This window comes from Pinus tabuliformis, chromosome 3_2 (genome assembly GCF_031772625.1).
Source record: "Pinus tabuliformis cultivar Carrire ecotype Pingquan chromosome 3_2, CPIR1, whole genome shotgun sequence".
Lineage (NCBI taxonomy): Eukaryota > Viridiplantae > Streptophyta > Pinopsida > Pinales > Pinaceae > Pinus > Pinus tabuliformis.
In genome coordinates this window covers 452,632,108-452,657,238 of record NC_142302.1, presented here as the reverse complement: position 1 = coordinate 452,657,238, position 25,131 = coordinate 452,632,108, and the positions used below count along the sequence as shown (strand labels likewise).

At 39.3% G+C, this 25,131-nt stretch overlaps 1 protein-coding gene across 3 annotated transcripts in view; it reads right to left on the bottom strand.

The window, feature by feature from the left end:
- LOC149181251 (ATP-dependent DNA helicase 2 subunit KU80-like) overlaps nt 1-25,131 on the bottom strand; it is a 277,596-nt gene that overhangs the window by 119,686 nt on the left and 132,779 nt on the right. For 2 of the 3 annotated variants that reach the window (XM_089416529.1, XM_089416528.1), the window contains exons 4-5: nt 23,103-23,234; nt 22,268-22,671 (exon numbers count right to left, since the gene is read on the bottom strand). In XM_089416529.1, coding sequence (XP_089272655.1) covers nt 22,268-22,671; nt 23,103-23,234 — 536 coding nt within the window. Of the gene's footprint in view, nt 1-22,267; nt 22,672-23,102; nt 23,235-23,352; nt 23,410-25,131 lie in introns of all 3 variants that reach the window. The other variant, XM_089416527.1, reaches the window with a different exon arrangement.

Sequence of the window (25,131 nt, the reverse complement as noted above, 5' to 3'; positions counted from 1 at the left end):
AGAGGGCTTCGTGTCTAAGAAAAATGAATTCTTACAAGAATGTAATTTGTTTGACCGAGCCCTGAGAGCGGGGTTAACCAAGCTACAAGGATTTCCTCTAGTATAAGCTCTTGTAAATGGATGAATAAGTGGAGTCTCCACCCAAACAGGAAATTAACCCAAATGTCTAGGAGCTAAAGGTGCAAATAGAAACCAGAAGATGTTAGTGATGGTGGACAAGGTGGTGAACAAATGAGAAGATTGATAGGATGTCAAAGCGTCTGAAAATGTGTCGCTTAATGGGTGAAGAAAATGATAATTAGAAGATGAAGAAAATGTCGTTAAAGCGTCAGGAACAAGATAAACTTATCCCTGGCAACGGCGCCAGAAAATGTTGTCGCCCAAATTATATAGGTGATTGCGACAACAATTCAGGGCAAGGGTTGTCACTTTGATCCCAACCCTCTTCGTTATATTTGTCTCCCTACAACAGGCTATGGGGGCTAATCCCTATCAAATGTGTGGATGAGAGACTTGTCTGGAACCAACTAATCTGGGAGACACAACTGAATGGCCTAGCAACCTGGTAAAAGATTATTTACCAAGCTTGATTATTAGCATGATTAGATTAAATTATTTGAGAGACCAGTGCCTTATTGAGTCAAAATTTCTTGCTTTATGTGAATTATCTACCAAGCCATCGGATGAACAATTGCTGCTTAGGATGCTCACTATCCTATATGAAATGCGACACCTAAAACTAAGTAAGATGCAAGATCTTGGTAGATTTTGGATTAGATGCCTAATTAAATTAATCCATTCCCTCGGTTATTTTGAAACTAGTCCCTAGTGTAGGTTGTGGAGAGAAACTCAGGAAAAGACAGCAAAGGCTATATTAACGATACATTCCCTAGAGTTCTAACCACCCAATGCCTTTGGCGCTACAAAAATTGTGCCTCTGACAACTGCACGATTATTGTGTTAACAACAAAAGAGGGTCTAGACTTCAACTTGGGTATGTCCATCCCAATGGCATGCCTGACATCCTCGTCAAGGAATCTCCCTGCTAGTAGCACTCCCTCAGTCTGTTGTGCAACCCCAAACACTACTGCATATAACCATGTATCCTCGTGTACCCTGTCATAGAACTGCACTTAGTTGCACATCTCTATGCACCGTCAAACCCTACTACATGTTGTTGCATCATCTCAGATCAACTAGTATCCCTCCTATATCGATATGTCTATCACTCTATGAGGTAATGCACTATGATGTGAATCGCTCCTCCGACACCACAATGCAAGCCTGCACACCATTGCACACCTTCGTGCTCCTCTACATATTGTTGTGCATCGTTGCATACCCCTAAACACCCTTGGATATCAATGTTTAAGATTGAGTCCATAGCCATCATCCTCAATCCTGTCAGGATCACCATCTCCACTATCACACCTCCATAACCTCGAATGAGTAGACCTCCCCTCCTGATCCTCTTGGAAAGATCTGACAAGAAAACCTCCCTAAGTTCCAATGGCAATGCCACTAAGGTGTTGTTGCTTTGTGACCTCTACACCCCACATATTCTCGGAAAATCCTCATCCCCATACAACACTTTGTCTGGTGGCCGACCTATACCACCTCCTCTGATCAGCCCCTGCCAGAGTGTGTTAATCCTCCTACGACCCCATGTCTGGCCAACCTGCCATGGCAACTCACAAACATTTCCTGCTCCCCTGCCAATCAATCCTGTCAATAGGGTTGTCCGGAACTCTAACGGAAATCTGAATGTGTATGCGCTCAAGCACTGGATCCATCACAAAATTGTTGCTATCACCAACCAAATCCTTGATGTGATGGGGGATCCCACTTGGACCCCAGTAATAGTCTAGCCCTAGAGTGTTGATTTGGGTAGCATCGGATGTGCTCTAGGCCTCAAATTTTGCAGGGAGGCTTGGCCACATGTATTCCAAAGAACCCAGAGAGCGTTTTAAGAAATTCCACCCGGAGACAATTTTATTAAAATTATTAATTTTTTTAATGGGACCCTAAGTCTAAACTTAGGAAATTAAAAATATTGATGAGTATTAATCTAATTATGGGTGTAACTTTTAGAAGAAGACGAAGATCAAGCCAAAACGATATGAGCCTTTGATTAGGATTTAATCTAGGTCGTTGGTTGTCCAACATAAAGATATAAGAAGGGGCTTGAGGGTCATTTGGAAAATACACCGAGAGATCAAGAGATCGAATCTCTGAAGTGAGAAGTTCTCAGGAGGAAATTTTGATCGAGGAGATTTCTTGCAGTTAAGGGGCAAGGATAGCATCCAAAGGGAGAGATTTTCTTAGCTGGAGAATCATCAGCAGAGAGAGGCAGAGAGTGATCCAGTAGCCCTGACATAGAGACTGACACAGGGCCACGAAGGGCCATGCAGAGGCAGCGCAGAGGGTGAAAGAAAGTCTGAGATTTTGTTGGGGAAAGTCAGTTTCAGAAGCCGAGAATAGGGATGTGAGACTGGGAGGTTGAGAGGAGAGACTTCGGGCAGCAAATCGATCATCAGATTGGGTGATGCAGAGCCTAGAGAGGTTGACGCAGAGACTGCGTGAGGACTGCACAGAGCAACGTAGGCCCTGCTAGAGGCACTTCATTCAGTATCCAGATTAGCCAGGATTTTCTCAGTGTGAGGTAATCTCACAAATTACCTCACAAATTTTTCTGCCAGTATTTCTCTTTGTAACTGAATAACCTGAGATGTATTCAGAATTTGCTACTGCTTAATAATAATAAACCCGCAGAACTGTTGCATTGCACTAGTTTTCCCGCATTGGGTTTTTTTTCAAGGACATTTGTCCAAAGATAGCGGTGTCTATTGTGTTGTATTTTCTTTCTTGCTCAGTCTCTTGTTTCAGCATAATATTTACTTAAGTGAAGGTTGCAGTGTATGTATTACGATATGTGTCGTAGGGAACTGCAAGCAATTTGTTTAAAGGAATTAACAAATAGAAGAAATATCTTTAGTTGCTACAGTAAAGGTTCCTGTTGTGGAATTTTCACATGGTATCAGAGCTGCAAGTGAAGCCAAAAGAGCAGAGCTGGTAGATCCAGTGCTAAGCAGAAGCGGGTGTTTGAAAAAGTTGTAGGAGGCAACAGTTCGAAACCCCCAGAGGGTTGACGCAGTTCCAAGCTGGGAGGGCAGATTTTCGAGGCAGTCTCTCTCTGAGTGAGTCGATAGAGAGGAAGGACTCCCAGTTCGAATTTTTGTCAGGGCAGAGGGAGCAGCGCTGAAGCCTCAACGTGAGAGAGCTGGTGGGACGCAAATCTTTAGCAAGCAGATTGTTGGGCTGAAAAACGTCAGAAGAGAGAAGAGAAGCACCTTGAGGGAACTTTTCCTCAGCAGACTTCCCGTTGAGAAGTTCGTTTTCTCATTGACTTAGCAACAGCAGTGAGAAGCAGAGAGGAGATTTTCGACATTTTTGGCAAATATGGCACCCAGTGGCTTGAGGGATCAGGACAGGTTGGACGGCGCAGCCAACTATGTCATATGGAAGGCTAGAATGGCATTCCTTCTAGATGAGCATGCCCTCAAGACATATGTCGACAGCGTGGTGGTTATCACTGCGAATGCAGATCCACTAAAGAAATATAGAGCTGAGATGGCGAAGGCCAAGAGGAGGATCCTGGATGGAGTCAAGGATCATGTGGTGTGCCACGTTGCTAACAGAGGGACTGCTAAGGAAATGTGGGATGCCTTGGCCACGTTATATCAAGGATCTTTCGAGCAGTGGAAGATGCACTTGGAGCAGAAGTTGAGATCTACTCAGATGCAGAAGCAGGGAAAATTTTAAGAACCCCCCCAAATTTACATGTATAATAAATGGGCAAATCTCCATGGTATATAGGAAAAATGGAAGGCGATTTTATCAATAATATGATATGTATATATAATTTTTTGGCGAATCTCTCACCAGGCATGGCGAATATTTTACTCAATTATAAAATCTTGTGTTTATTGAATACACAAATGAAATCATTGCATTTCTTTAAAATATCTTTTGAAATCAAAATTACCGAAATTACATATCGATAACCTAGTGGGTGTAGGATAAAATTCACCCGTGCCATTCACAGAAAGCATGAGAAAAAACCTAATCCTATATATAAAACCAAGAAAAATTCAAATTCATCACTTCTAGGGACCTCGTAACCACCTTGCCAATACACAAGTATGTTCTTGTTAGCAATTAGAAAAATTACCCAAATTACAATCTGTTTACTCCAGCATATGTTGGAAAGTTATAGAAGGATGACTAGTGCAATCAATCCATTCCTTTTAGCCCTGGATTTGTTTCAGTTTAAAACAGAAGTATACAAATATACTTGTCCAATGTCTATGCTTTAACCATTCACCTTAAGATGTTTTTACAATATAATTTCCTAAGTCTATTTAATATCTTCATTATCATAAAAACCAACCTATATCCATCTTAACTCCACATCTACCACTCTTAGGGGGATGAAATCTATTTATCCCTCTGAGCACTTGGTAGACCCAGAATTAAGATGGATCTAAGATGATAGAATTTCCCCTTTAAATAGTCTATGCTCACATGAATACCATGGTATTACCATGGGTCAATACCATGGGTTATCATAAACCTGGAGCTTAAAAGTTACTATTAGTAATTTATAAAAATTAATAAAATTAATAGTTGATTTTTATTTTATTTTTTATTTTAACCAAGCTAAAATGTTTAACATACATTAAATTACAACATCCATTTTTACTCTTGATCGGATCAAATATTTTTTCGCTTTATGCTAGTTTGCATATCACGATATTTGATACCTCTCGGGGGTTAGTAGATCCAGAGTAAAGATGGATCTATGCTAGTTTAATTCCCCCATTTAAATAGGCTACATTCCAAGTGAATACCATGGGTCAATACCATGTGCCATTTTGGTGAATACCATGGGTCAATACCATGTGCCATTTTTATTTTTATTAATACTAATATTAGGGTTAATAATGTTTTTTTGCATGGTATTAATAACAATCTAGTCCATGGTATTTGTCCCATAGTATTTTGCCCATAGGTTTCACCTAAATATAACGCATTTTTTGAGTGTTCGTAAATATAAGGTGACTTATGGAGTAAATATAAAGAAAATGTTTTATTTGTTTACCATACCTCTCGTTTATCTATATTTTTATTAATTTACCATACCTCTTTTACAAATATGGTATTTGGCCCATAGGATTCACTTAAATAAAACCTCTTTCTTGAGCCTTCATAAATAGAATGAGGGTTATGGACTAAATATAAAAAGAGGTTTTATTTATTTACCATGTGTCTAGTTTATTTATATTTTTATTTATTTACCATACCTTTTGAGTAAGTATAAAAAGATGTTTTATTTAATTACCATACCTCCACTTTACTTATATTTTTATCTGTTTACACCCTTGCATGTATATAAGGTGACTTGTGGACTAAATATAAAAAAAAAATTATTTATTTACCATACCTCTCATTTATTTATATTTTTATTAATTTACCATACCTCTTTTATAAATATGGTATTTGGGCCTTTTGCCCATAGGATTCACTTAAATAAAATCTATTCTTGAAAATGGGCGAATGGAATCACTTAAATAAAACCTATTCTTGAAAATGGGCGAATGGAAGGTTGTAACTCCTAGTTTCAAGGGCTAAATTTACCTTTTTTACCCTCCCTTAAAATAAGGTGGGCTATTTGAGGTGATTTGTAAAAATGTACTATGATACAAAATATTTGCCCACTAAAAATTTAAAACCCCTTAATTTCGCCAAAGGGCGAACATTTGCCCCTAAAATTTTCTATGTGCAGAAGGGAGAGCGTGTGGTTCCATTCCTCACGAAGCTAAAGAAACCCCGTGATGAGTTGTTTGTTGCAGGGCATACACCTCAGGATTCAGAGTTGGTTAGGCTGGCCCTTAATTTTGTCTGAGATGAGTGGCAAGTATTTGCCCAAAGTACCCTAGTCAGAGCAGCATTGCCAAATTGGGATGAGATGTAGGTATCTCTTAAACAGTAGGAGTTGAGGAGAGACTTAGTCAAGGTCAAACTTGCCGAAAGCAGCAGCAGTAGTGGATAGAAGCCCGAGGAGGAGGATAATGTAGCCCTTGCATCAAAGGGACAGCAGGAGCAGCGGAGAGGTAAGAAGGACGTCTTGAAGATCAAGTGTTTCAAGTGTGGTGAGATGGGTCACTATGCTACTCAGTGTCCTCTCAAGAAGAAGGGCAAGGATGAGAAATACAATCCGAAGGCTACACCCGCAAAGATCGAAGAAGAGGAGTTCGCCATGACAGTCGAGATACCTCCAGGAGGGAGGTGGGCTGATTTGGAGTTGTAGTTCGAAATATCTACAGATGGACAAGATCCTTGAGGAGTCCACCTGTCGAATCAATACCTTACTACGAGAGCCCAGATCAGGAGTAGCAAGATGGACCAGTGTCGGATGGTGCCAAGGAGAGACAGTTGCAGTGGCTAGGAGCGCCAGAGACTGAGTAGAGTTGGCAGTAGCAGAACAGAGATCAGCAGCAGTGCAGTAGATTCAGAGGGTCAGCGCAGAGACTAGCAGTAGTCAGGGTCAAGCATTCACGTGGTATCATATTGAACACAGTTAGTTCAGTAAATTTGGATGTTTTTACGTTGCTATAAGCATCCGTTTGCAACGCAGTAGCAGTTGGTAGTGGCAGTGCTAGCAGCAGCACAGATGCAACACTTGAGAGGGAGTTGTAGTACAGATGCAGTGTTGGCAGTGGCAGTGTCATTAGCAATACAGTTGCAGCAACAGTGCAGTAGTTGGTGGACAGCACATTAGACATCAACATCGCAGAGGATGATGCTTCAAAGTCAGAGCAGTATGCAACAGCAGTATATTGCTAGAACACATTCCTTGCTAAGAGGGAGCGTTAATTTGGGGTAGCATCAGATGTGCCCTAGACCTCATATTTTGCAAGGAGGATTGGGCACATGTATTCCAAAGAACCCAAAAAGCGTTTTGGGAAATTCCACCCAGAGGAAATTTTATTAAAATAATTAATATTTTTGAATGGGACCCTAAGTCTAAACTTAGGAAATTAAAAATATTTATGGGTATTAATCTAATTGTGGGCGTAACTTCTAGAAGAAGATGGAGATCAAGCCAAAACGATCTAAGCCTTTGATTAGGAGTTAATCAAGGTCGTTGGTTGTCAACAGAAAGATATAAGAAGGGGCTTGAGGGTCATATGGAAAATACACCGAGAGATCAAGAGATTGAATTTCTGAAGTGAGAAGTTCTTAAGAGGAAATTTTGATCAAGAATATTTCTTGCAGTTGAGGGGTAGTAATAGCATCCGAAGAGAGATTTTCTCAACTAGAGAATCATTAGCAGAGAGAGGCAGAGAGTGATCCAGTAGCCCAAACACAGAGGCTGACGCAGGCCCACGAAGAGCCACGCAGAGGCGATGCAGAGGGTGAGAGAGAGTCCGAGAATTTGTTGGGGAAAGTCAGTTTCAGAAGCCAGGAACCGGGGTGTGAGACCAAGAGGCTGAGAGTAGAGACTCCAAGCAACAAATCGATCATCAGACTGGGTGACGCAGAGCCTAGAGAGGTTGACGCAGAGACTGCGTGAGGACTTGTAACAACCAACAGTGGTATACGCAGCGGAAATATTGAAAATACTTTGTAGACAAAGACACCCATCGTAGGATAGTAATTGTAAATTGTATATTGTATTAAAGAATTGATGTAGGATGATACAAATGAGAATGAGGGTCCTGTATATATAGCCAAGTAAGTACCCTTTCACTAACAGCTATGTCCTTAGGGACATACCTTTTCATTAATTGCTAACTAATTAATCATTAATCTTATTTGTTGTCTTTTACATTATTTTTGTTTATTTTTATATAAATTTAGTTTGTTACATTGCCTTCCCCTTCAAAAAGCTTTGTCCTCAAAGCTTACTGGTGATGGATCAAATCTCTTTTGTTGTTCGGAATATTTTCTCATTTCTGAACTTTCATCTTTATTGATACAAGACGATATGATGTTCTAAGCGATAGACATAATTGTCGTACTGAAAACGGATCAGACCATCTGGGAAATCTTCTGCCCCTTGGAGATGTGTGGTGAATAGTTATCGTATGACTAGATTGAGCTTATTTCAGTGTTCTTCGGAACATAAGTTTGTTTATGTTCTGCGTGATATAGATTTGTAGATTTATTAAGGCGTCTACTCTTGTGATTCAGATGTAGATAAGGAATTTTTCTTATTTGAACTTCCTTAAACGTTTTTATGGCAGTTTCCTGATTTTCGTCAAGCATTGTTGTTGTTGACTTAACTATTGAATCCTTATTTGGGGTGTCCTCTATTTGAACGAAAACCTTGGAGTACGTTTTTACTTCAATAGGGTTTGGATTTCCCTGAACTGCGAGATTAGTGGTATTGATGTTTGTTTCTTCAGTTTGCACTGCTACATCAGGAGATTTTGATGCTTCCTTTGCGACAAGTTCTTTGAAACTATTCGTCAATGATTTTTTTCCCTCCTTAAGTTTTCTAATTTGTTTGAGCAGATTTTGATTATGATTTTTGAGATATTCCTCATTCTCTGAGTCAAATTTATTTTGGCCTTCATGCTTCTCGTCTTTTAAACACTTGATTTGTTCTACTAATGTTTGATTAAGGCTCTTTAAACATAAATTTTCTTCCTTTTGTTCTAATAAATGCTCCTTGAGTTCCTTCTGTGATGCTTTAGCTTTCTTGACTTGTTCGAGTACCATTTTGGTGATCTCTGAAGCGCGAAATTTCTGTCTTTGCTGCAGATGACTTCTTCAAAATCTTTTTGCTTCTTTGATATAGTTTTTTTGTTCTTGAAACATCAAATCTGAGATATCCTTAAGGTCTTCTAATGAAGATTTTATTGATTTTGATTTACTTGTTATGTCTCAAAACGTGACCATCTTCCCTTTATAAGGAAACATCAAAACTTGTTTCTCTATGTTTAACATGAATGTACCCAAATCCTTAAACCAAGGTTGACTAAGTATGATGTTTGTCTTTTTATCCGTCCTTACAACATGAAATTGAGATATGTACTCATAATGACCTATTGTCACTTGTAGATCAGTAACTTTATACTCTTTTTGGTCAAAAACATTTTTCTTTACACCAATGCTTAGATCTGGAATTAATAGTTGATTTGCCAAGTTGATGTTGATATAATTTTTATCGTTGCTTGGGCTGATAGCGACACTAAATTCTCTTCCTTGAATACTTCCTTTTAATGTAATTACTCTGTGATCTGTAACTGAAAAACCATTATAGGAAAACCTTTCTTCCTTCATCATTTTAGAATTGAGATCCATCATTTTCTTTTCAGTGATTGATCCCATTTGTTTTGTCAAGATGACTTAAGGTATTATGTAATCTAAATATATAAAATTTCTTTTAATTTGATGGATTGTGAACACTATGCTATCAATTGGAATATTCTATAAATTCACCTTTTTATGTTTTATAAGAATATATATCTTCCCTTTAATCCACGAAGGAATAAAATTTAATACTATCCTTTTCTTATATTCACTTATATATATTTGAATGTTTCTCTTTATACTTATATAAAGAGAAATGCTTTCACATAACCTTCTTAGTTTTTAATATATTTATTTTTAACTTTATATTCTCTCTTCTTTTTTCTTCTTTTTTTTTTACTTGGACTTTTCTTTAAAATACCCCTGTATAATATAAAACTTATCTTTATATATCTTTTATTTATAATCTTTTCTTTTTCTTTTTGAAAAGTTACAACCCTAGTGAAACGCGGCTATTCATCTCTTTGGGGTATAATATAAAATATATGTCCACTTATGTTCCTTTGACTCGGTTAATTTTCTCCACATAAAAGTAAAACTTACCATTCACATATAGAGTTTTTGTATTCCTTTTGTTTTTCTTTTACCTTGAAAATACCATGGGCAATTACCATGGGTTGCTAAAACCACGGGCTTGTAAACCACTTAATGAAGAATCAAGATAATATTATATACTCTTCCTTCTCTTACGTATAGTTTTAAAGATATTTGGAAAGATTCCCTCTTAACTTTATCATGCACTTTTTATCAATAATGTAGAACCTTTTATATATATGAATGTTCTCCTTCAAATTTTACATCAACTATATATATCTTTTTTTTAATAGTATATTTTTATATGATTTTTTTTCTTCAATTTTTTTTTAATCTTTATATGTACTTTCTTTTTCTTTGACTATCTTCCTTTTTTCTTTATTTTTTTTTAATGGCCAAAGGCCTCTAACGAAATAGCGACAAAGAAACTCCCAAAAGTGTAGCGAAACACTTCAATCTCGACGGCAACAATGTTGAAGAAACCTGGATGGCGAACCTGGATCAGAGAGCGTGACTATGTGCAACAGTGGAGCGTCCAGAGGATCGAACTGCTCTGATACCAATGTAACAACCAAAAGTCATGTACAGAGCGAAAATATTTAAAATACTTCGTAGACAAAGACATCCATCTTAAGATAGTAATTGTAAATTGTATATCGTATTAAAGAATTGATGTAGGATGATACAAATGAGAATGAGGGTCCTATATATATAGCCAGGTAAGTACCCTTTCACTAATAGTTATGTCCTTAGGGACATACCTTTTCATTAATTGCTAACTAATTAATCATTAATCTTATTTGTTGTCTTTTACATTATTTGTGTTTATTTTTACATATATTTAGTTTGTTACAGGACTGCGCAGAGAGGCGTAGGGCCTGATAGAGGCACTTCATTCAATATCCGGATCAGCCAAGATTTTCTCAGTGATTACGTGAGGTAATCTCACAAATATTTCTGTTGGTATTTCTCTCTGTAACTGAATAACCTGAGAGGTATTCAGAGATGTATTCAAAATTTGCTACTGCTTAATACTAATAAATCCTCAAAATTGTTGCACCGGTTTTCCTGCATTGGGTTTTTTCAGGAACATTTGTCCAAAAATAACAGTGTCTATTATGTTGTATTTTCTTTCTTGCTCGGTCTCTTGTTTCCGCATAATATTTAATTAAGTGAAGGCTGCAATGTATGTATTACGATATTTGTCATAGGAAACTACAAGTAATTCGTTTAAAGGAATTAACAAATAGGAGTAACATCATCAGTTGTTGCAGTAGAGGTTCTTGTTGTGGAATTTTCACATGCAGCCCCTCTGGTAACCCACGGCCCTTGCGAAACTATGGCCAAGGATATATCCCGACACCTAACCCACTCCACCAGGTACCAACTCAAAATCTCTTGCCATCCAACCCCAAGAGAGGAATTGAATGCATGAACTCTCGTACACAGAACAAGCCCTCCATCCTGTGAATGTTGCACCCTGTGCAACTCATGTCACCTCATCTCACCATCCTGGTCAACACATAAAATTTGTCGAGGTGACTCTGCCTCTCCCTCTCCAATGTGCAGAGGCAACCTACTAGTGCTACAAGCCCCATATATGTATGTCTGAAGAGGGTTGCTCTGACGTTCCAATGTGTAGTATAGGTGTACCATTAAGGAATCCAACTGTTCCCCAACATAAGTCAGTTAGGCTGTTGAGTCGGCACAAACCGCTCTCATGCCCTAGAGCTCCTCGTTCTGTTGCAGAATGGCTTCTCATACTGTCATGCCCTTCTTTTTCAATGCTAGAAGGTTAGCCTGGAACTGATGAAACTGTTGTGGGCAATTATCATCTGTAAACTCGGTCACAGCTCTGGACCCCTCTGTGTCTTCTGGCACCTTGTCAATAGCGGATATGTCTCCAAGCACCTCATCAATCTGCTGTGGAAAGTCATCGTCTGAAAACTCGATCATAACACTGGGTACCTCATCAACTGTCGGCACCTCATCCATGGGTGGCACCTCCTCAACAGATGGCCCTCTAAGTGTATGCTCTACTCTCTCCACTAAGGTGTTAATTGGAGCTAGCAAGGGGATCTCCAACAAGGGTGACTCCCACATCTCACTTGGTATATCTACATGATCCTCACACTCCTTTGTGTCCTCTGCCTCATGTTCAACCCCGTCCTCAAGCTCCTGATATCTAAAGCTACATCTCCACCAACAAAAGCGTCCCCTAGTCTCACCCTTGTTAATTTTTGTAGCACTAGATGTGTTCTAGCCACAAAATTTGGCGGAGGCTAGAATGTGTGAGATCTCCAAGACCCAAAAATCATTTCTGGAAATTCCACCTAGAGATGACTTAACTAGATTACTAACCTATTTTTTAATGTTTCCTAAGTCTAAACGTAGGATAACTGGTTAATTAATCAAAATTAATTAGGTCAAGGTGTGAATCATCTAGAAACTCGCACGGATCGACTTCAAGATGATCCTAGCCCTTGATTCAGTTTTAATCTTGGTCGTTGGTGCTCCAACAGAGGATTATAAGAAGAAGTCAATGGGCGCTTGGAGAATACACCAGAGACACTTGGAGAATTCGATTTTCTAGAGTAGCAGCAGCCAGATGTGAAAGAGCTCGAGCTTTAGTGAGGAAGTAGAGACAGTGAGGGGTAGGGACAGTGAGGCTAGAGGAAGTTTTCCCTATCCAACGAGTACATTTGCAGAGAGGTCGATATTTCTCCAAGAGGTTGCACAGAGGCAACGCAAAGCCTCAAGAAGGCAATTCGATTTGCTAAAGAGGGCAAATGTTTTCAGTTCCAGAGGCCGAGAAGGATTCCCAAAGTGTTGGAGAGACGTTTTCCCAACCAGCAGCAGGAAGGACGGCTAGATTAGCGGTCAGTTCGGGCAGCAGTGGAAGCAAGCAGCATCAAATTGATGCAGAGCTTGTGCAGACCCAGTTGGATGGCTTGCTTTTCAGAAGCAGTTCAGTGTCGGAATTCCCTGGAGTGGGAGTAATTTTCCTCTAGTATTTTCGCCAATATTTTTCTCTACAGGATTGCCAAATTTCGGCATCCAGATTATTGTACTCATAATTTCTCACTGCTGCATAATAATAAAACCCTCATCTGCGGCACCAGTTTTTCCAAGTTGGGTTTTTCTGGGAACATTTGTTCAAAAATAACTGTGTTAATTTGTATGTGTGTGCTCGCATTTTCTCAGTTTCCAGCGTTATTTTCTTTCATAGTTTATTTGTAAAGTTTGCAGTAGTGAATTATTCATTGTTTGTATGAGCAAACAAACTGTTAATTAATTTATAGTTAGAAGAATAATTTCTAGTCACTGCAATAAAATTTCTTAGCGAAATTTTCTGAGCTACACAATAATTTCGTAACACCAAAAATTTTCACATGGTGTCAGAGCATGAGTGATCAGTTGGGAATCTCATAAACAAAGACAGGAATTTCACTATTCAGAGGGACCAGCAAACCGATTTTTTCAGAGTCTGCGCATTACCCAGATTGGCAGTTCGAATTGTTGGGGCAAGAGTTTGATTTTCCAGTGCAGGTTGGCAGAAAAATTCGATTTGCCCAGGGTAATGATTCCAACAGTCAGAGGGAGGAACAGCAACTCAGATTTTCACTGAGCAGATTTTTGGTTGGACGCAGACGGTTTTGCAATAGCAAAATTAGCGTCGGGTGGAAGAGAAAAGTACACAAGAGGGAACATTTTTCTCAAGGAACTTCGAGTCTCAGAAGTTCATTTTTTCCAGTAGCAGAATGGCAGTAGTTGAGTGCATATTTTCTCACTCCAAAGGGGAGTGCATATAGTAGAACCAGTAGCCAAGCTCAAGGAAAGAGGAAGTTCTTGACAGATTCAGTGATGGTCACAACAGGGCTTAGAGATCAGGATAGGTTGGAGGGTTCCTCTAACTATATCATCTGGAAGGCCAAGATGTTCTTCCTGTTAGATGAATATGGCCTGAAGCTCTACATAGACAACGTTGTGGCAGTTCCCCAAGATGCGGATCAATTGAAGGAATACCAAAGGGAAATGGCAAAGGTGAAGTGGTTGATCCTGGATGGAGTCTGGGACCATATAGTCTCGCATATATCTGGCAAGGATACTGCCAAACAGATGTGGGATGCTCTCGTCCAGCTATATCAGGGTACTTCCAAGCAATGGAAGATGTTTCTGGAAGAAAAGTTGAGATGCATCAAGATGCAGAAAGGGGAAGGCATAGATCCCTTCCTCACTAGGATTCAGGAGGTCCGAGATCAGCTTGCAGCTGTTGGGGCAGCGCCTCAACCAACAGAGCTAGTGCGGTTGGCACTAAACAATGTCTCAGAGGATTGGCAAGCCTTCGTCCAAAGTATATTGGGCCAAGACAAACTACCAGAATGGGACAAGATGTGGTCTGACCAATGTTTTAAAACTCCGACTCTGACTCCGACTCGGCCGAGGGTCGACTCCGACTCGGTATCGACTCGGCCGAGTCGATTTCAATGACTCGGTCGTTGTAAAAAATACATTAAATATTTATTTTTTATAAAAACACATAATTTTAAAGATTTTCATTCATGTTTCCAAACACACAGCATTAGAATATAGATAGAAGACAACATATGATCAAAGTAGGCTCATGAATTTATCCATTATATCAAAATGGCACCCATTGCACTGTCCAATACATACATGATGATGATATAGAGATCAAAACAAAAACACAGAACCAAGGAGGCTATAAATGGCCTCTACAACAAAAGTCTGTGACCAGTACTACTGGCTACTGCTAGAGTTGCCAACATCATCTGGCTCAGTGTTACTTGGGAGCGGGAGCGGGAGAGACATTTTCAGAAGCTCCTGGTTTGGGAGCAAATCCTAGAGGAGTTCGACAACCAATGTCACTAACATCAAGGTACATAGAGAGATTGGTGCTCTTGATTAAATACGAGTTCCATACCTTAATACATGAAAAAATTCAATGGAAACATTGCAATCCTCCAATCCTGAAAAACTGATAAGTCTGCTAGATTTTGAATGAAATCTAAAATTCTACTTTCTCCATATGAAATCCAATGAGGTCGGAACCACTCTCAAACATCCTGAGTCATTTCACGGTAATGTTAAAAATTTAAGTAAAAGGATGAAAATGAAGATTAAGGAGAATGTCACTTTTACTTTAAGAATTTAACATTACCATGAAATTTGAATAGCATATCAATACTAGGAGAGGGGAATGGACCCCAAATAGCATTTAACTAATTTAGAAAACACCTTGGAGTCCAAACCAATCAGCAAACACTTCAAAATTTCATTAAAAAAATGACAAATCGCTATTTTGATGGGGTTACGGGCCGCAGGTTATGACTCGGCCGAGTCAATATGGAAACGGCCGAGTCAGCCATGACTCGGCCTCCCGAACCGTTTCCTCCACCGAGTCACAATTCTGGGCATTGAAACGGATCAACTCGGCCGTTTCCATTTCGAATCGGCCGAATTTTAAAACTATGGGTCCGACTTGCAGCAGGAGGAGATGAGGCAAGCTCTTCTAAAGAGCTCCATCAGTGTCAACAGTAGCAGCGGATTGAACAGTGTGAAGGAGGAGAATGTGGCCCTTGCATCTAAGGGTCCTATTCAGGGGCAAGGGAAACAAAAGAAGAAAAAGGACTTGTCAAACCTCGAGTGCTTCAGGCATGATGAGCTTGTTCTCTACATCACGTAATGTCCTCTCAGGAATAAGGACAAGCAGAAAAAGCACGACCAACAAGCAGGATCTATGGAAATAGACAAGCTTTCCTCTAGGCTAGAGGAAGATTTCGCTATGTTCGCATATATACCTCCAAGCGTGAGTTGGGTTGATTTGGAGCTGTAGCCCCAGAGAGCTACAGAAAGTGGGGAGATTCCTTGAGGAGTCCACCTCTTGGACCATTACCTAGCTATGGGGGCTCACAGTATTCAGTAGCAGGATGGATCAATGGCAGTTGATGTAGTGAGTACTAGAGTGACAGTTGCAAACTAGTTGTAGTCAAATGCTGAGAAGCGCAATGCAGTGTTGATAAGATAGCAAGTGGTTCAGTTCAGATTTAGTAGCAACGCAAATTCTTCAGTGACAGTGAAGAGGATAGTAGCAGTCAAGACTCAGGAGACATATGCATCATACTAAACATAGATGATTCATTATTTTGAATGCTTCTCAGTTGTAACAGTTGCAATTGCAACAGCAACAGATGAGAGGGAGTAGCAGTGCAAATGCATACATGGCAGTAGTATGGCAATGTCAGCACCAGCACAGATGCAACATTAGAGTTGCGCAGTGGTTGGTGGGCAATATGGCCAGACATCAGCAGCGTGACAGAGGATGATACAGAGACAGAGTGTTGTAACAAGGTGTGCAGCACCGGAACACAGTCCTCGCTATAAGGGAGTGTTAGTTTTTGTAGCATCAGATGTGTTCTACCCACAAAATTTGGTGGATAGGCTAAAATGCATGAGATCTCCAAAACCCAGAAATCATTTTTAGAAATTCCACTTAGAGATGACGCAATTAGATTATTAACCTATTTTTTAATGTTTCCTAAGTCTAAACTTAGGAAAATTCGTTAATTAATCAAAATTAGTTAAGTAAAAGTGTGAATCATCTAGAAACTCACACGGGTCGACTTCAAGATGATCCTAGACCTTGATTAAGTTTTAGTCTTGTTCGTTGGTGCTCCGAACAAAGGATTATAAGAAGTCGATGGGCACTTGGAGAATACACTAGAGACACTTGAAGAATTCGATTTTCCATAGTAGCAACAGTCAGTTGTTGGAGGGTTTGAGCCTCAGTGAAGAGGCAGAGACAGTGAGGGGTAGGGACAATGAGGCCGAAGGAAGTTTTCTAGATCCAGCGAGTACATTTGCAGAGAGGCCAAGATTTCTCAAGGAGGTTGCATATAGGCAGCGCAGAGCCTCAAGAAGGTAGTTCAATTTGTTGAAGAGGGCAGACGTTTTCAGTTCTAGAGGCCGAGAAGGAGTCCCAAAGTGTCGGAGAGATGTTTTCCCAGCGAGCAGCAAGCAGGACAATTGTTGATTTTTGGTAGCATCGGATGTGCTCTAGCCATGAAAATTGGTGGAGAGGCTAAGGCACATTAGATCTCCAAGACCCAGAAATCGTTTGGAGAAATTCCACCCGGATGAAGAGCTATTAAAATAATTAATACTTTTAATGGGTTCCTAAGTCTAAACTTAGGAAAATTAAAATATTAATGTGTATTAATATAATATGGGTGAGAAAGTTCTAAATAACGAGGATCAAGCCAAATCTAATCTTAGCCATTGATTAGGGACTTAATCTTGGTTGTTGAATCGTCAACGGGAAAAGTATACGAGGAGGCTTGAGGGTCAGTTGGTGACACACCGAAGAGAGATCAAGAATTCGATTTTCCGAGGCAAGGTTTGCAGAGAAAATTGAGTGATCAGTTGCAGCGAGGGGCAGTTTAGCAAGAGGCTGAAGAATACATATCAGAGAGGCAACAGAGTGTCGGAAGAGGCGATGCAAAGCCTAGGAGCGTTGACGCAGAGGTAGCAAGGGTTGACGCAAAGGCTAAGGAGGCCACCGCAAGAGGGCGCAAAGGCTAAGGAAGCTGACGAAGAAGACGCAAAAAGCTTCAGAGGTTGCACTAAGGTGATTAAGTGGGACAGATTATGAGCTGATTGGCTGATGCAGAGCTGAGAGGGTGACACAGTTTTAGAGAGGGTGACGCAGTTCCAGAGGAGTGTGTGGAGCAACTTTCCCTGTCCAACACAAGGAACAACCGAAGTCACTGTGGGATTGTTCATCCGGTTGCTGATTGACCGGAATATCTGTCTCCGGGTAGAGGTATTGCTGCCAAGGATATTCTCTAACGGGTGAGCCATTCCTCGCACCCAAGTTGTATTCAGAAATCTTCTTAATAATAAAACCCTCATATATGTTGCACTGGTTTTCCCGAATTGGGTTTTTCCGAGGACGATTGTCCAAAAATAACGGTGTCCCTTACGTTGTCTCAGTTTATTTCAATTGTTGATCTGTATATTTGTGAAGGTTGCATTTGTGTTTACTTTGATATTTATGTATTTAAAAAACTTGTTAATGCAATGAACAAGTAGCAGATAATAAACCAGAAAATGCAGTAGGGGTTTCTAATGTGCTAGATTCAGAAATTTTCACAACAGCTAGATTAGCAGTCAGTTCGAGCAACAGTTGCAGCAGGCAGCATCAAGTTGACGCAAAGCCTGTGCAGGCCCAGTTGGTTGGCTTGCTCTTCAGAAGCAGTTCAGCGTCGGAATTGCCCGGAGTGAGAGTAATTTCCCTCTAGTATTTTTGCCAATATTTTTCTCTGCAGAATTGCCAGATTTCAGCATCCAGATTATTGTACTCTGAATTTCTCACTACTGCATAATTATAAAACCCTCATTTGTAGCACTGGTTTTCCCAAGTTGTCAAAAAATAACTATGTTAATTTTTATGTGTGTGTGCTAATATTTTCTCAGTTTCCAACGATATTTTCTTCCGCAATTTATTCGTGAAGTTTGCAGTAATGAATTATTCGTTGTTTGAATGGGCGAACAAATTGTTGATTAAATTACAGTAAGAAGAATAATTTCTAGTCACTGCAATAAAAATTTTAAATTTCGTAGCGAAATTTTCTGAGCTACAGAATAATTTTGTAGAGCTGAAATTTTCATAACCCTCTAATAGCCCTTGTCCTGTCCACTCCTTTTGAGGAGGTTTGGTGCCCTGATTTTGTCGACTTTCCCGACATTGTGTGAATGGCTACACCCCCGTGGCCTGCATACTTCTAGTTTCTCTGTTGTAAAGATGAGGATGGATCTGGTCCGTCACCTTCCTCAACTGGGCCAACCTCTCATCGTTCTAGCGGATTCCACCTCAAAATTCTTGCATACTAAATATTCCTTGAGCCATGGGTTTGTCTATGGTTTCACTCGTCATTATGCATACACCCCAACACTTTCATGATCTTGCTAGCTTCCCCACAGCTCATCAAGATCATGCCTCGATACCACTGTAATATTCCAAATTGAAAATTTATAGCAAATAATGGAAACATGTACAAGGAACAACAACCATAAATAGATACCGCACATGCATATCAAAACACCAGGAAAATAAAGCAGAATAGTTGAGCGATTTTATTAATCTCGAGAATGATGAGTAGAATGGGTAAGGAAAATGGAACCTGAGCTGGCTACTGGAAGCTATGCAAAACCCAAGTGAGACAAGTGACAACTCATATATGGAGGAAATACTACCCCAAATTAGTACTGCACACTACCCAGGAAATTATTGTTGTTGCTACTAGAATGGGACTGAAGATTTTGCTCTGGACAATGCCTGGATCACCCTAAAATTACAGCCATGTGCTCTATTCCTCATACCCATAAATATCCATAAAGGGTTTGGCCGAACTCCAAGCCAAAACTGAACACACAAAGTGATGCAAATTTACCAATTAATCAACAATACGCCCTGCTATAAGAATGAGGATTTCGGGCCCGAATATCGCCCGGAAAATTCTATAAAATTAGTTGGAGACTCCTCTCAATAAACCCACAAAATCCCAGAAAGGGTTTGGGTTGATCCACTGACCCCTAGTGACCCCCAACAAGTGTGAATTTCCCAATCTAGCCAAAACATGCCCCACAATTTTGATACTACTGAATTATGCCCAAATCTACCACGGGTAATTTCTCTCAGCTCTAGCTAAATTCTCCATTGAGAAATACCTCCTATCTCCAGCCCTTATCTCTCCCGACTCCACTTCTCTAAACCCCTGCACAGCACTTGGTCAATAGCTTTTGCGACTTTGCCAAAAGATATAAAAATCAACCCAGGTAACAGCCTCCAATCCAGCTCGGCAAATCGTTGTCCAAACTCTAGTCTAACAATAAGAAAATTCCGTGCAACATCTCAGAGCCTCTAACCCACACTTTCTCCCACAATGTGCTCCACAAAATACCTCTGCGCCCAAGAAAAACTCACTACTAAATAAACTCCTGCAATGATGTCCAATGGAAGCTTTGGATTGAGCTTCCCAAATTGCCTCAGTAGGGAGACACTCAAAATTCTCTGAACTGAGGGTGGAGTTCCGCTTGGAATTCTGGGTCTTAAACAGCTTTATGGCCCTTGTGCTAAACAGCTCCAAGAGAAGATGAAAATATGAAGTGTAATAGCAAAAAGATAATCCACAAAATGAGTCCATCCTCCTTTTATAATTTTTTTGCATGCCTCTAGACTCCTTTTTTAATATTATTTTATTAGTGGGGGCCATTTTCCACTAACTGACTTTGGCCACCATTTACTAAAATAATAATTTGCCACTATTCTCCAATAAAATAATACTAGCCACCTTTCTCCAATAATATTTGCCCCTTTTTAAGTAACATTACTAAAATTGGGCAAAATTCCTTAGTGACTCCCATGCTCACAAAATTGGGGATATTATAGTTTTTGACTTAGAAGCTTTTCTTTCTTGGTTATTTCTTCTACATCATTAAAAGAATTATTGTGATTGTTCAAGACTACTATAAGGCTGCAAAAATCGATCCATTTGAAGGGAAACTTTGTCACATGAAGGGAGGACGTCCAGAGGCTCCTCTTACACACTCCCCTTTGTTGCTTTGGAGTAAGTTTTAACTCTCTCTACCAGGCCATACTCCCAAATTCCTTAATAAGGATTTCGATTCCACTTCATGCCATAGTAGATTGTGTGGTTGGAGGCTTTCCCCTTGAGAGAGATCCCTTATAGTAGAGTCGTGACTTCATAATTTTCCTAAATTAGCCAAGGGGTTAATTTATGTCGGGTTCTAACCTCTTGCCCTAATCCACAAGAAGTGGATGATCAACTTAACAGGGTTTTCTTCTTGACCTCATCTTACCACAAGATTCCTCTTGACACCATAACCCTAATACAATATTGGCACCGATCTTCATATCCTCATATCACTCCTTTTTACCTTCTTTACAAAAAACCCTAAAAATATCCTACACATCCCCTACTGCCTAATTGACTTCGCCTTAGTGATCCTAGTAGAGAAACTCCCCTTGAGTTGAAGGAGAGATGACCTAAAGCAAGAGGACAAGTTGTTGAGGTGACAATGGGTGACCTTCCTAAAGGTTTCCCTCAAATTGTGCATTAACGATTGGGGCTTTTATCACACATACAATTTGAGTAGTAACAAGACCTAAAGTGGATTGGGGATGCCTTGGCATTATTCTCTCTTCAAGGTGAACATCTTAGGGGACAACAGTTCAATAAAACTAATAAAACAGATTTTAATCTTTAAAAAAACATAAAATAAATAAATAAATAAATGCTGACCCTTACAAATCAAATTATCAATAGAAGGCTTGGGCCTCCCTTAATAATATCTCTCTCTTTGGCTTTATTTCCAAATCTGAAATTCATGAATGGTATCTAAAATTTTATTTCTTATGGTTTTCTAACATATATAGTATATATACATGTATGTTATTAGTCAATGGGGTTTATCTCGAGTCCTTAAGAGGAAGTTATCCTCCCCACGCAAGTTCAACTCCCACAAGTGAAATGTGAGCTCATATCGAGTATACTGCTGTGATGGCTCCGAACCTTGTTAGTGAACAGGCTTAAGCCTTGAAGAATATGTTACCCTTGCCTATGGGCTGGAGGTTGGGGTGCTTGGCTACATGGAAAAAAAAAAGATATGCATGTTATTTATTCATCATATCCTAGTCACATTGTCATGATTTTCTAAAAAACCATATTTGTTCCAGATGCCACATCTATATTTGTGCAACTTAAAATGAACCATCTACCAGTGCATGTAAGCAATATTACATGGAGAATTTGCATATTAGAGTTGGAATTATGATATATTCATAACGTATTCCAGTATTCACTTAACAACGATTCTTAAGATTGGATATTTGCAGCATGGATCTATAAAAATTCCAGAAGCTGATCACTCATTAATACTCTTAAGCAATCCTACATGGAAAAAATTTACTCCAGATTGGATTTGACAAGGATGCTTAAGGTGAAATTCACAAAATGGATACGCAAAATTATTCAAAAGACAATCAATTGTAAGCTGCCAACCTTACAATACAAGATAAACTAAAGAATAAAAAAAAGAAATATCAGGACTCCTTAATTTAGCAGTCTCTCAAAATGTTACTGAAAGGCATGTTTGACAGTGCCTTTCATTGGCTTTCAAGTATAGACAGCGACTAAGTCAAATAATGCATGACTGGTACAATCAAAATCACTGGGCAACCAAATTGAAATTGAATAAATCCTCTTTGATACCAACTAAACCATGCAGAAAAACATGAAAGGAAATTGACCTGAATTCTCATCATAGGAGTCAGCTCCAAGTCACCTCTAAATACAGTTACTGGAAAAATGTTCCTGGCTTCCACAGCACCCAATAGTGAGGTTGAACTTTCAACAACTATCACTTCTGCTTGTGCTTGCTTCGAAAATCTGTTTAAAAGGGAAAGATCTTCACAGAATAACTTTGATTTAGTTCGTCTAGGCATCCTCTGTCGGAAAATTACAATGTCAAGTTGGATATCATGCTCTTCCATCTGGTTAGCAATTATGTCTACCTGGTCCTCTTTTGTTCCTTCTTCAGGTTCTTTGATCAAGGATTGAGCACCTGTAATTAAACAAAGGCGTTTATTTCCTGCACTCTTTCTTCCAAGTTCCTTTATCAGCAAGTCTACTCCAACTACTATGGCATCCATAACTAGTGAGGTGTTAAGAAGAACAACTTAAACCCAAAAGATGACCAAAGAGACCTAAATAAGAAGAGTAAAAACTTACGTACATACACTAGAGAAGAAGACAAGAAAAACATTGACAACTCCCTCCATAGTATATAGGAAAAGAAAAAAGCATTCAACTGCTATATGACCATTTCCTCTTTTGAAAGTCCAGTTTGTTTTATCATTTGCCAAAATCCTTGAAAACTAACAGTACAACACAACTTTCTCAAATGTAAATCAAATTAAAATGAAGGAAACAGTTCACAAGGAAGAGGAACAGCATTGCATACTAAGGAAAAAAACTATCTTATTGCATGTGTGCATGTCATAACTCATCCATAGAAGAAGCCAAAGGCACATGCTAAACAATTTGCACATCAGGCACACCTGTCAACAGAACATTCAAGGATACAATCACCTGGAGCCATTCCTCTTGGCAGCCTGTTGAAGGCTTCAAGAAGATCCTCATCAACAACCTTAATAGGTCGAAAAACAACCACACTCTCATAGCCACCAACTTCCCTCTGCAGATCATTGTCAGCTTCTGAAAATTAAAATATAGAACAATGTGAGGAATGTTTGTCAAGTGAAGAAACAAAATTTAAAGTATCAAATTCATCCTCTAACCCACAAACAAACATATACTCTGATTATATTGCAACCTGGAGCACTGCCGTTTCCTTTATCCAAAAAACAGAACATTGCCAGCAGAAGAAAGGCTGCATTTAACATTATTCCTCTTGAGAATACAGGAAACACACATTGTATAGGTCAAGCATCAGAAACATGAATGCACAAACCCTGATCAAGCTCTATGCAATAGGAATGGCATAAACATTTTAAGAATATTGCATATTGAAGTGCCAACTATGTTACAGAAAAGTTTCCAAGAATAATATTAGAGAATTTATAATTATATGAACTCATAAAATTGATAACTTAAAAACAATGTAGATGGTATGTGCACACCACACCAGACCGCCTTGTGAACACAGAAGCGCACCTGCCACACACTTGGGTGAAGGAAAATACACCCTAGCCTGTTGGGGGGTGTACCTTCTGTCTCTTAACAGAATATTGGGTGCATCCCCTGTTAAGGGCAAGCCAACAGTTCTCTTTTGCAGCTGTGTCAACCCTTAATAGTATTCGCAGTGAAGCACCTGTTGACCACTATGTGTCAACGACTCATAGCAGTACACCCCTTTTTTTATCAAAAGGGATAGCGCCTAATCGATGTGTACATGTCGTCCAGCTATGATCATCACCCTGATCATCATGTTATAATGTAAACCCATTTTGCATGTATATGATGTAAATAATCTCAGCAAATCTGTATCATGTATGTAATTGCCTAGGTAAACCTACTTTTCTGGTGACAACCTACATTCTGGGAGGTTTTTTGTCTCACAGATCCATTCTCGAATGGTCGGCAGAGTTTTCTTTCAGTGTCACCCCAAAACCGGAATGTCCCTTGTCACTAGGATCTTAGGCAAGTCCTAGTGTTATAGATCGACTCTATGTAAAAGTGATTTGGGAATAATCCTAACTATTTGGTTCAAACTCTGGATTAGATATCGATTTAAGAAGTTGGTTTGATAATGCAAAAATCTGGGTTCATGTCGCCGAGATTACGAAGATTCCTTCCCAAAGGGCTAAGTTACTAAAAGCTATTGAAGCTCCTCAAGTGAATGTTTCTCAACAGAAATCACCTAAAGCTGATTATCAAGATGCTCCTATATATTTGCAAAGTTTGGATTCAGATAATAAGGATCATCAGCCATTCTTTATTACTTTGATGGTTAATGGATATAAATTGAATAATTGTATGCTTGATTCTGGTGCATCAGCTTGTGTCATGACCAAGAGGGTCATGGAACAGCTTAATTTAAGAGTATCTACGCCTTACTACAATATCTGTGCCATGGATTCTAAGAAGATTGAATTTCATGGGTTAATCAAGGATTTACAAGTTCATTTATCGCTTTACCCTGACATTATGATTGTTATGGACATTGTTGTTGTTGATGTCCCTGATGCTTGGGGTATGCTTTTATCTAGAAAATGGGCCTCTGATCTAGGAGGAGGTATTCAAATGAATTGGTCATATGCTATGATTCCTTCTCCTAGAGGTGATGGGTTTGTAAGACTTAATAAAGAGCCCGAGAGAAGGTTCCATGTTGAAGATCCTAAGAGACCTCATAATGAGATAATTAAAGAACAATCTGACATTGGGAATTATGTTATTCTGTCTAATTCCATAGTTATTCCCGATGATAAGGTTGATGAAAAGATTGGGGATCTCAAGGATAAAGTTTGGTACATGTATTTTGATGGTGCATCGTCTAGGCATGGTAAAGGTGCAGGAATAGTATTAAAATCTCCCCTTGGTCATATTTTCAAGTTTGCCTATCGATTGGAATTTGAAACAACCAACAACGTTG